Here is a 19,883-nt window from a genome sequence, read left to right as displayed (position 1 = left end):
GCCAGCGCTCGCTGCGCGCGCTTGCCAGCGCTCGCTTTGTGCGAGCCAGCGCTCGCTGCGCGAGGCATCGACGCTGGGCGTAGCACTCGTGGCACGCGAGCTTGCGCTCGCTGCGCGCGAGGCAGTGCGCGTTGTGGCGCAGCTCGCTTGCTGCCCACACGCGATTGCTGTGCCTTGCATTCGCCCTCGCCCATTCGTCCATTGCTCATAGCCCACGACACAAGGCAGGGCTGCTGCCTTGTGCTCGTGCACCATGGCCTTGCTCATTGCATTCGTGTCGCATGGGCGACGAGCTCCCTTGCTCGTCGTCACATGCCCGCACTATACAACACCCCTTAAGGGTAACACGTAGCGTCCATTGCTTTGTGCGTGCAAGTTATATGAGCGAATCGCATAAAATTTAAAAAATTTATATTTAAAATTAATGACAAATTAATAAATAATATTAATTTCATAATTTTAGGGCGAAAAATCGAAAATTTATTATCCAATTGATTTCCGATTGTTATGGATTCAAGTCTAGGTCATAAAAATTTAAAATTTATCGTAAATTTACAATTTTTATGGTGGTTTTTAATCATAGGTTTCTAATTAAATTACAATTAATTATGAAAATCAAATTAATTCTAAATTATTCTAATTTTCAACAAATTAATCATAATTACAAATTAGATTGCATAATTAACAAGGCTAGGCATTCAAACTTGTTAAACATATACAGTAGGTCAATCAAAAATTCAAGATTTATCAACAAGAATCGCAAATATTTAATTTAACATCTTAAATTTACGAAATTTTGCATTCGAAAAACTAAAACCTCCGAAAAGTCATAGTTAGGCTTCGAATTTGAGAATTCTGGGTTCGGCAGAAAAAGACTATTTTTGTCAAAATTTTAGAATGCCTTTTACATGCGGAATTGACACAAAAATCACTCGATTTGGATGAGTAACGAAGAAACTGCCGAAAACCTGCGTACGTATAATTAAATAAACGCAATTTTCAATTAATTAACAATTACGAAAATTAATCACCCCTTTTAATTCTTGCAAATTTGTAATATTTAACCATGTTCATGCAATTTAGATTATGAAAATAATAAGAGGCTCGTGATACCACTGTCAGGTTATGATACATATGACAATTCATAAATCATGCGGAAAAACCATAAAGCCAGGAAAACATATTATTTACACATAATCATTTAGCATAGTTTAGATGCATACTCTTTGTTGCGTGCCTTCCCTAGCTGCGCCCGAACCGAACAAGAACAAGTCTTTAGGACTCCAAGTGTCGTCCCTCCGTAGATAGTCCACAGCACGTCCGGATCCGCCTTAAGATTGACCAACTAGAATCGCCCTTAAGGTACTATTATTTTCGGCACTTTTAGGCAAATGTGTGACTGAATTTTTCTCTCAAAAACTCACTTTGAATACTTGAAAACTCGTTGTAAATATGTGACCCTAGGCACCTATTTATAGAGTTATGGAAAAGGATTTGGAAACCTATTAGGATACTAATTTATTTAATTATAACCCTACTAGGACTCTAATTAAATAATCATTATCTAATAGTTTTAGGATTTAATCATATTTCGAATCCCGATTGCTTTAGGATTCCCGCACAAGCATTGCACTAGCACCGTACACCCGCGCAAGCCTTGCGGCCCACGCTAGGCGCACAGCGCTCGGCCCACTGCTGCTGTGCTCTCGCGCGCGCGCCCCAGGCCTTGGCTGGGCCTGGCCTTGCGCTGGGCCTGGTCGAGGCTTTGGCACGCGATGGTGCGTGTTGGCTCGCTGGGCGATGGCCTGGCTTCGTGCTGGGCCTTCGTCTAGCAGGCCTCGTCCGATGCTAATTCGTACGATACGCTTCCGATTAAATTCCCGATTCCGGAATTCATTTCCGATACGAACAATATTTAATATTTCCGATTCCGGAATCAATTTCCGTTTCGAACAAATATTTAATATTTCCGTTTCCGGAATTATTTTCCGATTCCGATAATATTTCCGATTCTGACAATATTTCCGTTTCCGGCAATATTTCCGATTCCGGCAATATTTCCATTTCCGATAATATTTTCCGATACGTACCATGTTTCCGTTTCCGGCAACATCTACGACTTGGATAATATTTATATTTCCGATACGATCCATATTTCCGTTTCCGGCAATATCATCGTTTCCGGAGTATTCATTTCTTGCCTGTTACGATCTCAGCTCCCACTGAAACCAAGATCCGTCGATTCCGAATATCCATAGATGGAGTATTTAATGCCATTAAATACTTGATCCGTTTACGTACTATTTGTGTGACCCTACGGGTTCAGTCAAGAGTAAGCTGTGGATTAATATCATTAATTCCACCTGAACTGAAGCGGCCTCTAGCTAGGCATTCAACTCACTTGATCTCACTGAATTATTAACTTGTTAATTAATACTGAACCGCATTTATTAGACTTAACATTGAATGCATACTTGGACCAAAGGCATTATTTCCTTCAGCAAATTGGGAACGCGGTTGCAATTCAGCTCTGCGTCGCATCCTCAAACTGATGGTCAAACCGAAGTTGTCAACAGGACTCTTGGAAGCATGTTGAGAAGTCTTGTGGATAAAAACCTTCGACAATGGGATTTGATGATAACTCAAGTAGAATTTGCCTATAATTGTTCTCCAAGTCAAACTACTAGTGAAAGCCCGTTCAAGATCGTTTATGGTAAAAATCCGACCATACCGATTGATCTTGCTCCACTACCTTCTCCTAACAACTTTAGTGGCGATGCTGATGAACGAGCTAGAGAAATCAAGAAGCTTCATGAGAAAGTTCGAGCTCAGATCACACGGAAAAATCAACGTTACCAAGAACAAGCGAATAAATTTCGCAAACCGGCCACTTTTAAAGAAGGAGATATGGTTTGGATTCACTTAAGGAAAGAAAGGTTCCCACGAGGGACACATGGTAAGCTGAAGCCAAGGGTCGATGGACCTTTCAAAGTTCTAAAGAGGATTGGAGAAAAGGCATAAAGATTGAGCTTCCAGGGGAATATAACGTTTCTGCTACTTTCAATGTTGCTGATTTGTCCCCATATTATGAAGATGAGGAAGAGCAAAGACTCGAGGTCGAGTCTTCTCCAACAGGGGGAGTTTGACAAAGTCCTACATGAGAACACAATATTTGACAAGATGCACCACTCTACTGCCACCCCCTATAGCCACCTCTATTGCCACCCTAAGTCTGCAACCGTAGAAAACTTCACCTCTTAGCCCAATAATGCTGACTTTTGTATCATTTACATTTGAATGCATTAATTATGTAGTTGTAATAGTACTTGAATTAAGGCTATAAATAGCCATGGTTGTAATCGGCTGAACACAAGCCTTTGTATGAGAAATATATTTAACACTTTGAGTGTTGTTTAGGTTGAGTATAATCTCCCTTCCCCTTGGTGGTGTTACTGTATCCAAGGTTCCCTTCTCTACTACTTCCTAGTGGTGTTTATCTAGAAATTAGAGAGCTGTATCGCCGGAGTAGCCGATCGGCGTGGTGATTAGGCTAATTCTACCCGACCCCTACCCAATATGGTGTAAACGAGTCAAAGTCGTGTGTTGGGAAGCGTGAAGTCAACATGGTGCAATATCTAAGAAACGGAGGAAGTATGACATTTTAGCTAGTATACCAATTGTTAACTTGTGATTAATCTCAATATTTTTACTTGCAGGTGCAAGATGAGCTAAGTGGAGAAGAAATATAACCATTTATCAAATGATGTATATATAGTGACTCCGTGGCAACATCCCTTTTAGCTTATGTGCTAGCTTTTAATGGTTTCAACAATGTTAAACTTTTTGTTTCGAGAATATTATTCTCCACCCGTTTTGAAATAATGGGGACAATTTATCTTTTCACGCTTGTCAATCTAAATGTTTGTACATTATCTCTAATTTTGTATTCCTGAAATTATAAAAAGTTGATATTCTGAAAGTACATATCGAGACAAATCAAACAAGACCTCATACCAACTATACTTTTCCTTACATATAAATCACAATGATAGTCAAATTAAAATGTGTGAATAGTATCAAAAGTCATAGTGTCCCTATTATTTCAAAACGGAGCGAATATGTTGTTACAAACTGTCAAACACTTGCCAATTTATGCAATAAAGAACTGCTCAGTATTTTGTGTTATACCATATGGGAAACAATATATTGTATTATGGATTATATATATATATATGAAGTTTTATTTGCATTTATTATATGATTAATTTAAATGTGTATTGTGCATATGCCGTTGCATTAGGTGATTCAAGCTTCACTAGTAACCGTTACTAATATATCATTGCAATACCTATTGATTAACGTTGCAGGATAGACAATTTAATTAGATATAACACTAATGCAACGATACTAGTAACTTATAAGTAGCCGTTGCAATAGTGCCAAAAGCCATTGTATTAGACCTGATGCAATGCAAGCGAATGCAACAATATCCAACCTGCACAAGGTCTAATTCCACGGTATTTTAGCCCTATTGCAACTGAGTTGAGCGTTGCATTAGCTCCGAAATAGTACTCCGTAGTGAAGAAAAGTCAAGTTAGATGAAGAGAATAATTAATTGTACAAGAATCATACTTAAATATTAAATTGTACCCACAATAAAAAAAAACTGTTAATGATAATAAAAGTAATATAATGTATATGATTCATATATTTAATTGTCATCTACAAAATAAAACAAGTTAGTAATAAATAATAATTAGATATACGTATGACACATTAATAATAAACTAGCTTTTGAGCCCGTTCAAAGAACGGACGGTTGTATATTGGTTGTTCAGATGTCTTTTGAAGTTTTAATCAGTGACTACTTGTGATTTTTGGTAACACATGAATTAAATAGAGGTGTAATTTAAAGGTTGAAAAAATATAAAAATTATAATGATAAATAAATATTGGATGTTAAAGTGGTGGAGTGGAAGAGACTAATACGTACAGTAGACTATTAATAACTTGATGTTGAATAAGGAAAATGGAGTGGAAGAGGCATTAGAAGTTGTAAAACATATAAACAGTAAAGGAAAATTGAGAAAATAAAATAAAAATGATGGATTGAAAGGAAAGATGCCACATGGCTAATAATAACCTATGGTAAAAATTATAATGATGAACTAGCTTTTGAGCCCGTTCAAAAAACGGGCGGTTGTACAGTGGTTATTAGTCTATCTTTTTTAAGTTCTATTATTGAGGTTGTGATTTTAGAGTGATTATATGATTTAAATAGAGGTAAATTTTAAAAGTTGAAAGAATACATAAATTAATAGTGTATTAATATCGAGTGTTAATCGGGAAGATGCAGTGGAAAATGTTGAATGAATAGATTGTATGAGGAAGATGGAGAAAAAGAGACGATTGGAGTTGTATAATATATCAAAAAGAAAAAAAAGCAAATTGTTGGAGGAAAGAATGGATGACACGTGTCATCTAATAAAATGTGTTGACACATGTCATCTAATCAAATGTGGTTTTCCTTTTTAAATACTAGGTATAGATATATATTTGATGTTAAAGTGGTGGAGTGGAAAAGACTAATGAGTATAGTAGACTATTAATAACTTGATGTTGAATAAGGAAAATAGAGTGGAAGAGGCATTAGAAGTTGTAAAACATAGAAACAATAAAGAAAAATTGAAAAAAAAAAACAAAATGATGGACGAAAGGAGAGATGCCACATGGCTTCAAAGAATGAGATGCCACATGGCTTCTAATAACCTATGGTTTTTCTTTTTAAATACTAGGTATAGATAGATTAATTGTACCTACATAAGAAAATTGTTAGTAGTCGTAAAAATATACAATTTGTTTCTTAGGGTCCACAAAAATTTTGCCTAGTTTGTTTGGGTCTTAGGGATGTGCGAGCCTTAATTAGTAATTGTCAATTCTCAATCCGACCCAGTGAACCCGATGGGTTTGTCCGACCGTTTAGAATCCGAACCGTTTAGAATCCGAACCGTTTAGAACCCGCGAGCTAAGATCCGAAATCCGATCCGGTCCGATTATAGTCAACCCGAATCTGACCCAACCCGTTAATATTGATCCGATTAAGATCCGAATCCGATAACAGGCCGATTCGTGACAATCCGAATCCGTTTAATCCGAACCGAAGCGATCCGAAACCCGTTTATGATCCGATCCGTTTGAACCCGAATCCGTTCCAACCTGAGGAAAATCCATTTAATCCGAACCGTTTCAACTCATTACCCGTTTAATCCGAACCATTTCAACCCATGACCCATTTAATCTAAACCAATTTCGATCCGAACCCGTTTAACACAAATCGTTCACGGCCCATAAGAGAACATTAATTATGTTGCACTACCAATTAAGCGTATGACTATTAGTTATACGATGTACTTGTACTTCATTCTCTCTTTATATACTCTGCTCAACTGAAACTTGTAATTGATTTAGATTTAAGGCGTAAAGAACTTTCAGGAACAGATCATGTAATATTAAACTAAGTTTTATACTACATACTCAATAACTTATATTATTGATCTTAAATTCTTATTATTTTTAAAAGTTAGTTATCGTTTTCGTCTAATAATTAAGTCATCGATATTATAATTATATAATTTGGAACCAAATGGACCCGACCCGGCTAAATCCGTTTCAATGCGACCCGTGTTAGTCCGTCACCCGATTAATCCGATCCGATATGAATCCGACCCGAAATGAATCCGAACCTGTATAGTCCGGCTAAACCCGTTAACCATCCGTCATGTTCCAATCCGATCCGAGCCAACCCGACTACAATCTGACCCGTTTACAATCCGATCCGATACGAACCCGTGCATAAAAAATCCAACCTGATCCGATCCGTTTAGTTTTCATTCCGATCCGATCCGACCCGTTAGACAAATTAATCCGTTTCAATCCGATCCGTTTCAACCCGAATCCGATGAGTCCGACCCAAAACCGATCTGTTGATCCAATTTGACACCCCTACATTTGATTTCATGTACTAACAAAAAATGATGGTTAAAATAAATTGTGTGAATAAAACAATAATTCAAATGGTGCAAGGACAATGAGACGAAGGGAGTAACCGAGTAAGTAACTAAGTACGAAATATATGAACCCGAACCTAATTTGACCCAATTTAAAAGTTACCCGAATGTAGGATATGTTGACCCGAAACGAGTACTTTGTAGGACGAAAGTAAGCCCATAACAAGCTTAACAAGCCCATAAGTAAAAACCCCAATATCACAAACCCTAGCTATTTATTCATTCTAATCTCCTTCGTCTTCAGAATCCCTAGCGTTTTTTTCGTCAGTGTTCACCAAAACCCTACTCCCCTTCTCTCTCTCTCCGTTGTCGCCTGCAACAATGGTAAGCGTTGTCTATCTCTCTTCAATGTTTGCAATCGCCGATTTTTTCTCTCCTGTTTCTGACATTTGAAGATCTAATTGTTTGATTCGATTTGTTTTGTGTCGTTTGTTTGCGACGGTGTTGACGGAAATAGTCGAGGAATAGAAAGACCAGAGAGCCTAAGGAAGAGACTGTTACTCTCGGCCCAGCTGTTAGAGAGGGAGAGCATGTTTTTGGCGTTGCTCACATTTTCGCCTCTTTCAATGATACCTTCATCGTAAGTTGTTTATCAAATTTGTCATCTTTTCTTTTAATTTGGTTTAAATTTTGCTGGTTTAGATGTTTCATCCTCTCTAGAATCGATTTCATTAATTTATTTGCTATTTATTGTAATTTCAGCATGTCACTGATGTGTCCGGGAGAGAAACCCTTGTTCGTATTACAGGTGAAAACACTTTTTTTCATTGTTGATTTTTAGGTTGTTTTTGTGTGATACTATTTTCATGGTTTTATTGTGTTTTTGATGATGTGATGATGTATTGTTACTTATAATTGAGAGAATACAGCTTGCAAGTGATTTGGGTGTTTTTGATTGATCCGATTTGACGCTTTACTCTTCATGTGAATTGAAATTTCCTCAATTATCGTTTATTATGGATTGATGTTGATATCAGATAATGTCATCATTTTCCTATAATTTGCTGAACATTAGTAACTAAATTTTGCAGAAATAGCACTAATAATCAATTGAATCACATTGCGCCGTTCATAGAATTATGCTGTTTTATTTTACTTGGTTGTCTGTTTTTAGTTAATGTTTAGAGCCTCTGGTATTTTTTTAACTCTGTTATTTTTCCTATCAGAAATGGTTGTAGCTGTAAGAGCTGTCCATAAATTCTTTGTAACATGCTTTTGATATCTTGAAACGTTAATTTGCAGTGTCTAGCAATTTCATTCTATTTACTTCCCTGTAATATAGAATCGAACTCTGCTTATTTTACAACAAAAGACAAGTTTTTGCCGTTAGAAACGTTAATTTGCAGTGTCTAGCAATTTCAGTCTATTTACTTCCCTGTAATATATACTGCTTATTACTATTGAATGAATCGAACTCTGCTCATTTTACAACGAAAGACAAGTTTTTTGCCGTTTCTGACCTCACATGTATTTCACCCGTTAGTAGACCGTGACTTTCTTATGTTATTTTCTTGATGAGCGATGTGTGGAGTGTACAAATTCATTGAATTTTGAAACTGTTTGGGTCTATTTTATTGTCACATACTCCTTCGATGTTCAATAGTTCGCTTCATCTGAATTGTGTGCTTTGGTTGGATTAGGTGGGATGAAGGTCAAAGCTGACAGGGATGAGTCTTCTCCTTATGCTGCTATGCTTGCTGCCCAAGATGTTTCTACACGTTGTAAGGTAAATATCCAATCTACTTTGTTAACCTTTGGGACAAATTATCTGATTGTTTATTAATAGTTCTATTTTGTGGTCTAAATTACAGGAACTTGGCATCACTGCTCTCCATATCAAGCTCCGTGCTACTGGAGGAAACAAGACTAAGACTCCTGGACCAGGTGCTCAGTCTGCACTCAGGGCCCTTGCTCGTTCAGGCATGAAAATTGGCCGTATTGGTATGTTCCTCTTCCTTCAATATTTTCATTCTGTTCACCAAAATCTATTTTCTGTAACTCATAAAAAGTGACTAAATAGTGGATAAAACTCTTGGTATCATATGGATTGTGGAAGAGACATTTGAATGCAGCCTACCCTTACTTATCTCGTGTTGCACAGTACAGTACACTTATACTTCAAACCATGCATAATACTCAGTACACCTCTTTTTCAACTCTTGGAATATTAAATTTTGCTGGCACTATTCATGATGAGAATCAAGCATAAAAGCATGGTAGCTGAAACTGTTAACTAAATTGTATCATTTGTCTTGTGACCTATAATATTGGATCTTTATTTTTTCTGTGATGTCCCATAAATCTGCTTGGTATTGTTTACTTTCAAAGTATTTAGAATTGAAACCTTTAGTAATAGAACCCGTTTTATGACTATTGTGCTTTCATATCTTTGTATATCACTCAACTCCTCATTTATCCAATTTTGTTCAAGTTTATCTATGTTCTTTCTCTGGTAATGAATTTGTTCTTGTAAGGTAATTAGTCCTCGTATGTTTAGAATTTCCTTTCTTTGATAAAGCATGTACTGATATACTTGTTAACTCTTTGCAGAGGATGTAACCCCCATCCCAACAGACAGTACTCGCCGAAAGGGAGGAAGAAGGGGAAGGAGGCTGTGAATTTTCTTGTTCCATCACTTGTCATGTGGTGTTGTTATATTATGGATTTTTTAGTCTAGCAACTGTTGAGACCTTTGCTCTTCTTTTTGAAGTCAGGACTTGTAGTTTGGAATTTCATTAAGATTTATGATGTTCTGTTTAAGAGCAATTTTGATGGGTTTTTTTGAGTTGGATACAAAACGTTTACAGTCAATGATCGTGATAATGTTTCAACTGGCTCTTAAATTTACTATGCTTACCTTAGTTGAAATGCTATATGCTAATTTGCTTGCCTTACACTCGTCTGTTGCTATTCCACCATTGAATGTTCGAAGATGATTGGTTTGAAGGTAATGGTTCTGCGTTGTTGTTTTCCTTGGCTGAGTTTTGAAAATAACTTTTAGCAGATTGAATAGTTACACTTCTGTGTGTAAGACTCCTTGACCACAGTCTACACAATTAAAGTGTGATGGTGTTTTGTACTTTTCCAAAGACGGGATTTTCATTGTGTTAGTTTTATACTTGTATGTTATTCTCAATAGTAATGTTAGTTGTTAAATTATTTGAGGGGTTGTTGAGACGGTGAAATTTGCCGTTCCATTAATGAATTGGATAGTATTGTTTGGGCACATTAGGTTGATAATGTAGCGGTTGCATGTGTGGCAAGAATTTATAATTTTAACCCTAAGGTTTTTGCCGTAGTATAATGATACTCCGTAGTTTCATTGTTTACCATACAAAACAGTACAATATAATTACCAAGTGAAATAAGTTAACGTCAAGAATCAAAATGCCTCAACATCAAAGCATCTAATAATTGAAGGAGATAATTTAATGGTTGTTAACACAGTAAAAGGAACTTGAAAAAGTCCGTGAAGATCCATTTCATCATTCAAGATATCAAAGATATTCTCAACTTCTTTGCCAATTGGGACATTAAGTACCAAGAAGTTAACCAAGCAGCTGATTAGATCGCAAATGTTAGTCATTTAATTAGCAACATGTGTATAAAATCTTGTAATAGTCCTCAGTTATTTTCCATTTTAGACAGTGATTACTTAGGAGTGACCCTCGTGCGGAGGGCTCCTGATGTACTATTTATCTTACCTTTAAAAAAAAAAAGTTAGTACTCATATCGTATTTTTTTTAGAAGTCAAATGTTCACCAACACAAGAATTTATAATAATGATGCAAGTGAGGTAATTGGAAATAAAAAATATAAAAAAAAACAATTTGGGTCTAAAAGTACAAAAAATGAATTTTTTGTATGATTTAAACTAGCTAGACCTGTCAAAATTGACCGGCCAGAAAACCAACTCGAACCCCGACCCGAAAATACTGAATCTTGAACAAGATTTTTTGACAAGTAACCCGATTTTATCCGAACCTGAGCAACCCAAAAATTAATGGGTCAAAACCCAACCGAACCCGTTTTGACCGAACCGATTGAAATCCATTGTATTTATAGTAATCAATGAGATTATGAGAAACTTTAAGCCTAATAAATAAGTTATTGTTATTATTGTTGGGTGTAATATGACTTTAATTTAAATTATTCACCATTTTATTGTTGAATTTGACTAAATATAAACTCGTGTAGGAAAATTTGTTAATTTGTACCAACTAAACTTATTACCTAAATAAATAAAAGTATAATACACATTTTAAAATCTTTCAACCCATTGGATCGACCCGAACTCGAAATTTTTGAATCTTGAACAAACATATGTAAACACAAACCCGAAAGTAACTGACCCGAATTAACATGAATTCATAAATAATTTTTTACAACCCGACATGACCGACCTATTTGACAGGTTTAATAGCCATACATATGAGAGTGTGAACCAAAATTACATTGGCGGATTAACACACTATTTAAAGGGACTCGCGATGATCGTTCTCCTTGTACCTTCTATCTTGCCACACTTTAGTATTTGCACACTTTTCCAGCTTCCTAACCTTTTGCCTACGCAAAAACATCGGTGAAAAGAAAATTTAACAAAAAGTTGCTTGTTCACACTAAATAATAACAATAGGACTCAACTAATGATATTACCGCCATACACAATTTTGATAATACATAAATATGTACTAATTCCGTTTTAAAATATCTTTACACTTTCTGTTTCATTCCGTTTCATAATGTTCTTTTACACTTGATAATTAAGATCAACCTGCGAAGCAAATTCAAGCCAAACAGCATCGTATCATCACAAACAAAAAATAATATGGCTAATCGCTTAGAAACTCCACTGATTAATTTCAATTGAGAACAAGTACACACGGTTAGCTATCTTTCTCGATGATTCTTCAAGAGACAGATGTTTTCAAGAAATTAGGTGTCTTGAATGTTGTTTATTTATTTATTTATTTAATTACGTGCAATATTACAATTGAATTATATTGACTAAACTGCTGCACAACTGCATAAGGGTAGGGCTTAGTTGAGGTATTGACTATGGAGGGCTCCTGGTTAGTGTTTCGTAACGGATAAATTAACGGCTAAAGATCGATCTTAAAAAATAAATAAACGGCATAATTTTGTATATTATGCATAGTATATGAAAATGAGGCGGATGTAGAAGAATATACAGTTAGAAATGGAGCTAGAAGTTTTCCGATATTCTGATTTCTGAGGCTAAATCTTAGACAACATCTAGTCGCAATGATTTTAACCTAACATCCTTTTTCAGAAAAAGTCTCATATCTTACCAATTAGATCACCAATTTTACACCTACAGCAAAACAATATGGGTAGATAAATGGCATTCACGAATGGACTCACAATTTACACTAAAAAGTAAAAACACACAACTATAAGTCTAACTATATGATGAGGAAAGCCAGCATGTGTTTCTTTCTGCTTTGCTTCGCATTGTATCATTATCAAGTACTATCAGTATCTGATGCTCAACAGGAATCCAACCTAAAGGTAACCCTATGTTATGTTATTCAGAAGGCAGCTAGTTTTAAATGAGTTAAGAGAGTATATTTTATCAACTTCTAAGTTTCTTTTTCTTCCTATTAGCAGGAATCTTATAGCTTGGAGTTAGATTCGGTTATTCCCAATCCTAAAAAGCTTCATCATGATCATCCTGGCCATAGTGACAAGCAACATTACCATTATAATCATCGCCGTCATCATGTCTACCATCAAGAGATAGAGAGGGATTCTCAGTATATTCCAATGAAGGCGACTAAACTCTATCACCACCACCATAATCATCGTCATCATCAGCATCATCATCATCACCACCATAAAAGAGCTCATCACCATGTCCATGCTCCAGATCTAGAGGTTCTGTATCCTTCAAAATCTCTTATGAAAACTCGAGTTCCTTATCAACATTATCATCACCATCACCATACAACACCTCACTATCACATCCTGGACCCAATGGAGGCTTCTAAATTTCCATTAGAGTCTGCAGTTGCAGCTCCACATCCTCATGAAAGTCGTGATCATCGATATCATCACCGTCGACGTCATCATCATCATCACCACCAACAACACAAAAAGTCTCACCATAACCATCATTCCAAGTCACCACAGAGGCTCAATTTCTATAGAACCATTGACAATAACTAATAACGCTGCATCATTAGTTATGAAAAGTAAACATAAACAATGTACTTCATGCACCTACGGCCATGCCCTACAATACATGCATCTTTCTATTATGTTCCTATCATAAAAATGTATGCTATGGGATTTTCCTTATCCAACCAACTTATAGGCACAGTTGCACACTGAATGAATAGCAGACACCCACTCACTTGAATACATGTATATTGTTAACAAAAAAACAACACAACAGGCTACCATATCGCACAACGTCTTAATATTTGGTTTCGTAACTCTGTTGTTTCATACAAATTTATCTAGTCATTAAGAAACATGGTTGGAGAAAATAATTTATACCAGAATCTCCAATGGAGCACTGCTGTGGAAGATACCAGGAAGTTTCTTTATCCAGCAATCTGCCTCATTTCAGGGAAGCAATCTTGGGAGCAACAATCTCCAAGAGTCCCTTTGGGTTATCTACGTGAACCCAATGCCCAGATTTAGGAAGAACATGAAGCGAAAATATCCCTTCAGATCCATCTCTTTCCTTCTTGGCAAGCGTTTCAAGCCTCTGTACAACATGTGAATCCCACCGATCACTCTTCTCAGCTTGCACAATTGAGATTTCCATTCCTCTTGGAGGGTTCTCAAGGAGAGCCCAATAATCCTTCTCCCTGAAATATATCAGACCCACAAATAATGCAGAAGGTCAAAGGCCAGAGAATCTAGGCAAATACAAACGCCAACAGATAAAGGGAAAGGTCAATGTAGAGAACCTGTAAGAATTGAACATCTCAACAGCACCTTCAAGGTTAAAGGCCCATGTCTCATGGTCATTAGATTTCTTTAGGTTAGTGCCAAGCCATTCAGATAATGACTTTGAAAATCCCAGCTTCATCATGTGTTCCACAAGCCACCTGCAGGTGATCATAACCAAATCCCACATACATTACAAAAGAAAAAAAATTAACGAGCAGTATACATGTTGGAATTGGAATTTTTTTAACAGTTTGGTGGATCAATTTCAAGACACAGCAACACCTTACAGGGCTAACATCCCCCTGCGCTACTGAAGCCTATGATTAAACTGAGTTAAACCGACAGCTTAAGTACATATTTTTGTCTAATTATGATTTCTTTTTAGCATCTTTTTTAGGGGAAATAAGTATTTTTGCATTCTCTTCCGCAAAATGGGGAAAAGAGCATTTTAAGTTCTAATTCGGAAAGGATTTGGATACTTTCCCAGTGTGATTGTTCAGAAAACTTCTACAGAGCTGAGTCAGATGTTAAGGACAACAAAGTTAGCAGGATAATTCCCAGGATCCCATCTCAATCTCTCAGCCCTTTCTCTGGTTATCCGGTATGCAAAATTGGTCAGTCTCACCATGAATGTCAGTCTCAAAATATTCAACAGCCACCAAACAAGTCTAGGAACCAAGATACACCACTGGAGTACTGGAGTCTAATGATTTATTGATAATTAAAGGAGGAAACCTCATTAGATTTTCAGCAAGTGATTTTTGTTACAAGATTTATAGATGAACAGAGTTCAAGTGGTTAGTTTATCAATTATTTCACCCATGGGTTAAATTACACTTCTTATCAGACACACAACTTATTATTTTATACAAAGGACTTCAAGCAGTAGACTGAACATTGATGAAAAGCAAACATACAAAAGATACTGACAAAGAAGTTTCAAGTGTCCTTACTTTCGTGAAGGGATTGGCGATGGAAGACTTTGCAAGGTCTCCAAAACTTGCTCCACTTCTCCATTACTATCTTCAGGATTCACAACTCCCGGAACCGAGTCCAGTACCCATATCTGTTCTGCATCATGTAAATGGAAGCTAAAGCAACTCATCGTCAAAAAGCAACATACACTCATAAAGTTGAAGAGCAAAGAGCAGGGCAGAAATGTGTTGCTTAAATGATGATCACATGATACCCAATCATCACAGTGAAAAACAATCAGAAGATAACTATAAAATAATGACCCAGTAAATTTCAGTTCTATGTCGATATTCAATGCAGGCTAATTATCTCACAGAAGAAAATTTCCCGTTGCTTAGAAAGCACACCAGATAGAAGACATGATGATGAACATAGATGCATAAAGCGGAATTTCATGAAATTTCCTAAAATCTAACATAGGACCGCAATACCGCATGCATAATAATACAAATCAGATTTATATTTCAGGAATAATAACCTTTATAGCGTGAATTCCTTTTAGCTTTTGAGATCCTAGAGCCCCACTTGTTGCTCCTCTATTAAGTCCACAACACCAATTGCATACCATGTATGCCAGCACAGAAGAGGGCGATCACAATTCATAATCGAATCGATCTTCTGCTTTCCTTGGGAGGGGCGCCGGTTTTGAGTTTTTCTTTTGTGTGTCATACACTGCATAAACTTATATTGCCTAAATCCATGATATTATCAATGCTTTATAATATAAGGGTTTTAGGTTAACAGGAAAACAAACACAACCCTTTTACTCTTAGTAGGCCGACTGCCATAGGGCCTTTCGGGCCCTATCGAAGTCGGCCTACTAAGAACAAAAGGGTTGGGTTTGTTTTCCTGTTAACCCAAAACCCTCATATTACAAAGCGGTGCATGGATTTAGGCAATAAACGTTTATTCAGCGTATGACACAGAAAAAGAAAAACACAAAATCCCTAACCTAAACTCAAGACAGGAGATCGATTGTGATCTCTCTCTTCCGTACTAGCATACGTGGGATCCAATTGGTGTTATTTGGACTTAGTAGAGGAGCAACAAGTGGGGCTCTAAGATCTCAAAACTAAGAGGAATATGATGCGTATTATAATTATGCGCACGATCCTATGATAGATGTTAGGAAATTGTTTCTTGAAATTCCGCTTTATGCATTTATAGATCCAAAAAGTCCAAGGAAGGTTTACAAGCTTAGGAAGTCCTATTAGGGACTGAAGCAAGCACCCCGGAGTTGGAACCTTAGATTTGATGAAGCAATCAAAGAGTTTGGTTTTCTCAGAAATGAAGAGGAACCTTGTGTATGCAAGAAGTTAAGTGGGAGTAGCATAACCTTTCTACTCTTTTATGTGGATGACATACTACTCATAGGAAACAATATACCCATGCTTGAATCAGTCAAGGATGGGGTTAAAAATTATTTCTCTATAAAAGACTTAGGAGAGGCAGAGTACATCTTGAGAATTAAAATCTATAGAGATAGATCAAAAAGGCTAATTGGGCTTGGTCAGAAAACTTATATTGATAAGGTCTTTACTAGATTCAAGTTGAAAAACTCTAAACGAGGTTTCATTCCCATACAACATGGTATAAAGCTTAGCAAGACTTAGTGTCCTTCGAGTCATGGGATTAAGCGTATAAGTAATATTCCCTATGCTTCAATGATTGGTTCCATTATGTATGCCATGATTTGTACTCGACCAAATGTTGCATATGCTCTGAGCATGTGCAACAATTACCCGTCAAATCTAGGAGATGCGCATTGGATGGAAGCAAAGAATATCCTAAAGTACTTCAGAAGGACTAAGGATAACTTCCTTGTTTATGGCGGAGAAAATGAGTTACTTGTTACTGGCTAGTGGCTACACCAATGCAAGCTTCCTGACTCACAAAGATGACTTCCGATCCAACCTGGTTTCCTTTTTTGTCTAAATGGAGGAGCGGTGAGCTGGAAGAGTTCTAAGCAGAGCACCATCGCAGATTCTCAAATGGCAACAGTAGCTGTTCGGATTATAAAGTTCATTGGTGAACTTGGTGTGATTCTTAGCATTTACAATGGCATTGATTTGTATTGTGACAACAATGGTGCTATTGCTCAATCCAAGGAACCCAGATCGCACCAAAAATTCAAACATGTGCTCAAGAGATTCCATCTCATTCGAGAGATCATGGAGAGAGATGATGTGAAAGTAAGCAAGGTTCACACTAATGGAATGCCGTAGATCCATTAACTAAACCGCTTCCACAGTCTAAGCATGAAGGTCATACTAGGTCTATGGGATTAAGCATATGGGAGAATGGCTTTAGATTGTATATGTTTGCAATCACAAAGACATTATTATTGCAACATTTATCAATAAAAATTCATTTCTTATTTAATTATTGGTTTAATATTAAATAAAATGTCAAAATAACTACGTTTTTCAAATAGGACTATCATATATGTTTCGAAAATTGGAACCCTATATGTGAACTGAAATCACAACTTATTGAAAGTCCTAGTCTAAATCACTAAACTGGACACAAGTAATTTAATAAAAGACTAGCATATGATTCATTAATAACGCAGTTCCACGGGAATAAAGACATGGAGATGTGTGACATGACCTAATAAGATTCTAAAAGTAGAATCGCTTTTCTATATTTAGTGGATTCCGAAGACATGAGTGGGTCTTTAAAACCATGATTGGATTAGTTTGACTTTGACACAGTTAAACGCCTGCGCCGTAAAAGAAGGTTACAAAGACAGTGATCAAGTTAGCTAAGAATTGAGTGGGAGTTTTGATCCCATAAGAACGGATAATTCCTCCTATCAGATGGAATTGGTGTCGGGGCCTCTTGATAAGCGAGAACTGAAAAATGCATGGCCATGCTTGATTGGATTAAAGTGTTAATCCTTGTTTTAACAGTTTGAACTTGGAAATCAAGGAACAAAATTTGAGTAAAAGTATGATGAACATGAGATGTTGATGTTAAATTAGTAATTCATAATTACTTACTAGAGAATGATTATGATATTAGGTTACAAATGGATTAAGCCTACGACTAATTTAACATAACATTTATCTCCATAATATTTACTAATTTTAAGTATTTAGTAATTGCTGGAAATCTCTTAGGACATAATTCATTCACATAAGACAGCTAAAAACTAATGAAATACACATACTTCTACTTATAAACCCGGCTCATAACTTTTTTTTGAAAAGGGAGCTATTTCATCAACAATGTTTTCAAGAGATCTAGTTTTTGGGTTAAGAAAGTCTCATTGAACCTAGGTCTGAGTCGATCTGCAGGAGTGTTATCATGCCTTATGTAATAACTAGGCACTGGAGATGTGAAGCAGTAAAATCAAGCCACTTGCTTACTCAACCTAAATCTTCACCATATGAATTCTGTTATTAACCAAAATTCTTAGAACTTTTACAGTAATTGTCACGATCAACTGAGAGGTGACCTGCTAGGGCTGCTACAGTTAACACTCACCATTCAAGTCAGCAATACACAAAGCAGAATAAAACAATAAGCTCACAGAAGACATCTTTCAAACCTAATGCTACAAGGTCATAACTCATAAGCAATGCATGTACTGTAGTAGCAAAGTAGCTAGGACGTGCTTTAAAATAAATAAAAAAATTGCACAAAGCTTTATCTCATACAGATGAAAATTGGAGAAATCGATATATTACTCACAAAAACTAACAAGCGATTGCTCCAACTCTAAAATCCAAGGATGACTATCTCTGATGAATTGATTATAGGGCTGCAACAGATTCATACCTGTTTTGGCAATGGTATGGTATCACCATAATCTCCACTAGCTCCACTCTGAGCAAACTGCAGTGCAACCTTACCACCCAAGGAATGCCCCACAACAACATCAGGCCAATCCCAACCTTGAGCTTTCACCAAATTAGCCAAATCAGCAGCAGCATTGTTAAGGTCATGCGGTGGATGAAGACCTTGCAGCCCGGATGAATTTCCATGGTTTCTCAAGTCAACGAGCACCAATCTCCATTCTACAAAATTGATCAAGCTAAGATCATACAGTTTTCACTTCTTTGAAACGAATTGTCAAAAGAATCACCGGGAATTAGGATTTAGGAATTTAGGCTGTAAGGTTTGTATGCATTCACCACTTTTCACTAGATAATAGTTCCTATTTCCTTTCCTTCTGAGATGTTGGACTTAACTTGCAAAATTAGTCAATATCCGAAAAGGTGTATGAAGGAGCACTCGTAGCAATACAAACAAATCAGAGATCCACAAAAAATAGCCACCACTCACCCCGCGAGTAGGTGAGCTACATTGCATTCATCAAAGCAAAAAGAGAAAGACAAATTACAGCTTTTAACTTCCATCGGGAAGAAAAATACAAGCATCTCTTGAGAATAGCTCAACAATTCATCAGGAAAAAAAAAAAAATCACAATTAGCCTAAATCGACAACAAATTTCAACCTTCCGACCAGAATATCGCAGTTTTAGCATCAAAAGTTGCAATTTATAATTCTATTTCGAACTTAATCAAATCATAAAATTAACAAAATAAAATAAAATTGCAACAAATTAAGGAGATTAGAAGGAATTACCAGATGAGAAATTAGAGGAGAGATAAGAAGAGAGGTTGCGAGCGAAAGATCGCCAATTTCTTGCGGAACCCAAAAGGCCATGGAGAATGAATGCAGTACGATCATACGGCTTTTCAATTGCATTTGAAGCTCTTATTTCTTCAAATGCTAGGATTTCCAACCATCTCTTACTATAGCATGAATTTGTTAATCCTAAATTGAAACCAAGAATATTGGGCTGAGTCACGAACTGAGTGAACCCGAGTTTGTTTCGAATCGCTCTCGACATTTTTCTATCTGGTTCTAGTATGAAAGTGTAACTACGCCGGTCGATAGCACAAGGAA

The 19,883-nt window shown here is 36.5% G+C and overlaps 3 protein-coding genes across 4 annotated transcripts; 2 read left to right on the top strand and 1 right to left on the bottom strand.

The window, feature by feature from the left end:
* Positions 1–7,232: 7,232 nt before the first annotated feature.
* On the top strand, positions 7,233–9,865 carry LOC110791362 (40S ribosomal protein S14-like). The gene is made up of 6 exons (XM_021996111.2): positions 7,233–7,391; positions 7,525–7,647; positions 7,770–7,815; positions 8,708–8,793; positions 8,879–9,008; positions 9,618–9,865. Exons 1-6 carry the CDS (start codon positions 7,389–7,391, stop codon positions 9,683–9,685), a joined length of 456 nt encoding a protein of 151 aa, XP_021851803.1. The 5' UTR covers positions 7,233–7,388; the 3' UTR covers positions 9,686–9,865.
* Positions 9,866–11,351: 1,486 nt separating this feature from the next.
* On the bottom strand, positions 11,352–19,883 carry LOC110791360 (uncharacterized). Of its 2 annotated transcripts, XR_002534072.2 has the most exons (6): positions 19,560–19,883; positions 18,750–18,988; positions 14,945–15,057; positions 14,009–14,149; positions 13,590–13,906; positions 11,352–11,633 (listed from the first exon to the last, which is right to left on the bottom strand). XR_002534072.2 is itself a non-coding variant. In XM_021996108.2 (5 exons), exons 1-5 carry the CDS (start codon positions 19,825–19,827, stop codon positions 13,654–13,656), a joined length of 1,014 nt encoding a protein of 337 aa, XP_021851800.1. In that variant the 5' UTR covers positions 19,828–19,883; the 3' UTR covers positions 13,423–13,653. The 2 variants fall into 2 exon arrangements, 1 of the variants encoding a protein (XP_021851800.1); XM_021996108.2 differs by lacking the exon at positions 11,352–11,633 and having other exon boundaries at positions 13,423–13,906.
* On the top strand, positions 12,292–13,397 carry LOC110791361 (uncharacterized). Its single transcript, XM_021996110.2, has 2 exons — positions 12,292–12,599; positions 12,699–13,397. Exons 1-2 carry the CDS (start codon positions 12,498–12,500, stop codon positions 13,254–13,256), a joined length of 660 nt encoding a protein of 219 aa, XP_021851802.2. The 5' UTR covers positions 12,292–12,497; the 3' UTR covers positions 13,257–13,397.

This window comes from Spinacia oleracea, chromosome 2, assembly GCF_020520425.1.
Source record: "Spinacia oleracea cultivar Varoflay chromosome 2, BTI_SOV_V1, whole genome shotgun sequence".
In the NCBI taxonomy this organism is placed as follows: Eukaryota; Viridiplantae; Streptophyta; class Magnoliopsida; order Caryophyllales; family Amaranthaceae; genus Spinacia; species Spinacia oleracea.
Note: the sequence above shows the minus strand (reverse complement) of the source record. Positions and strands in the feature narration are given on the sequence as shown.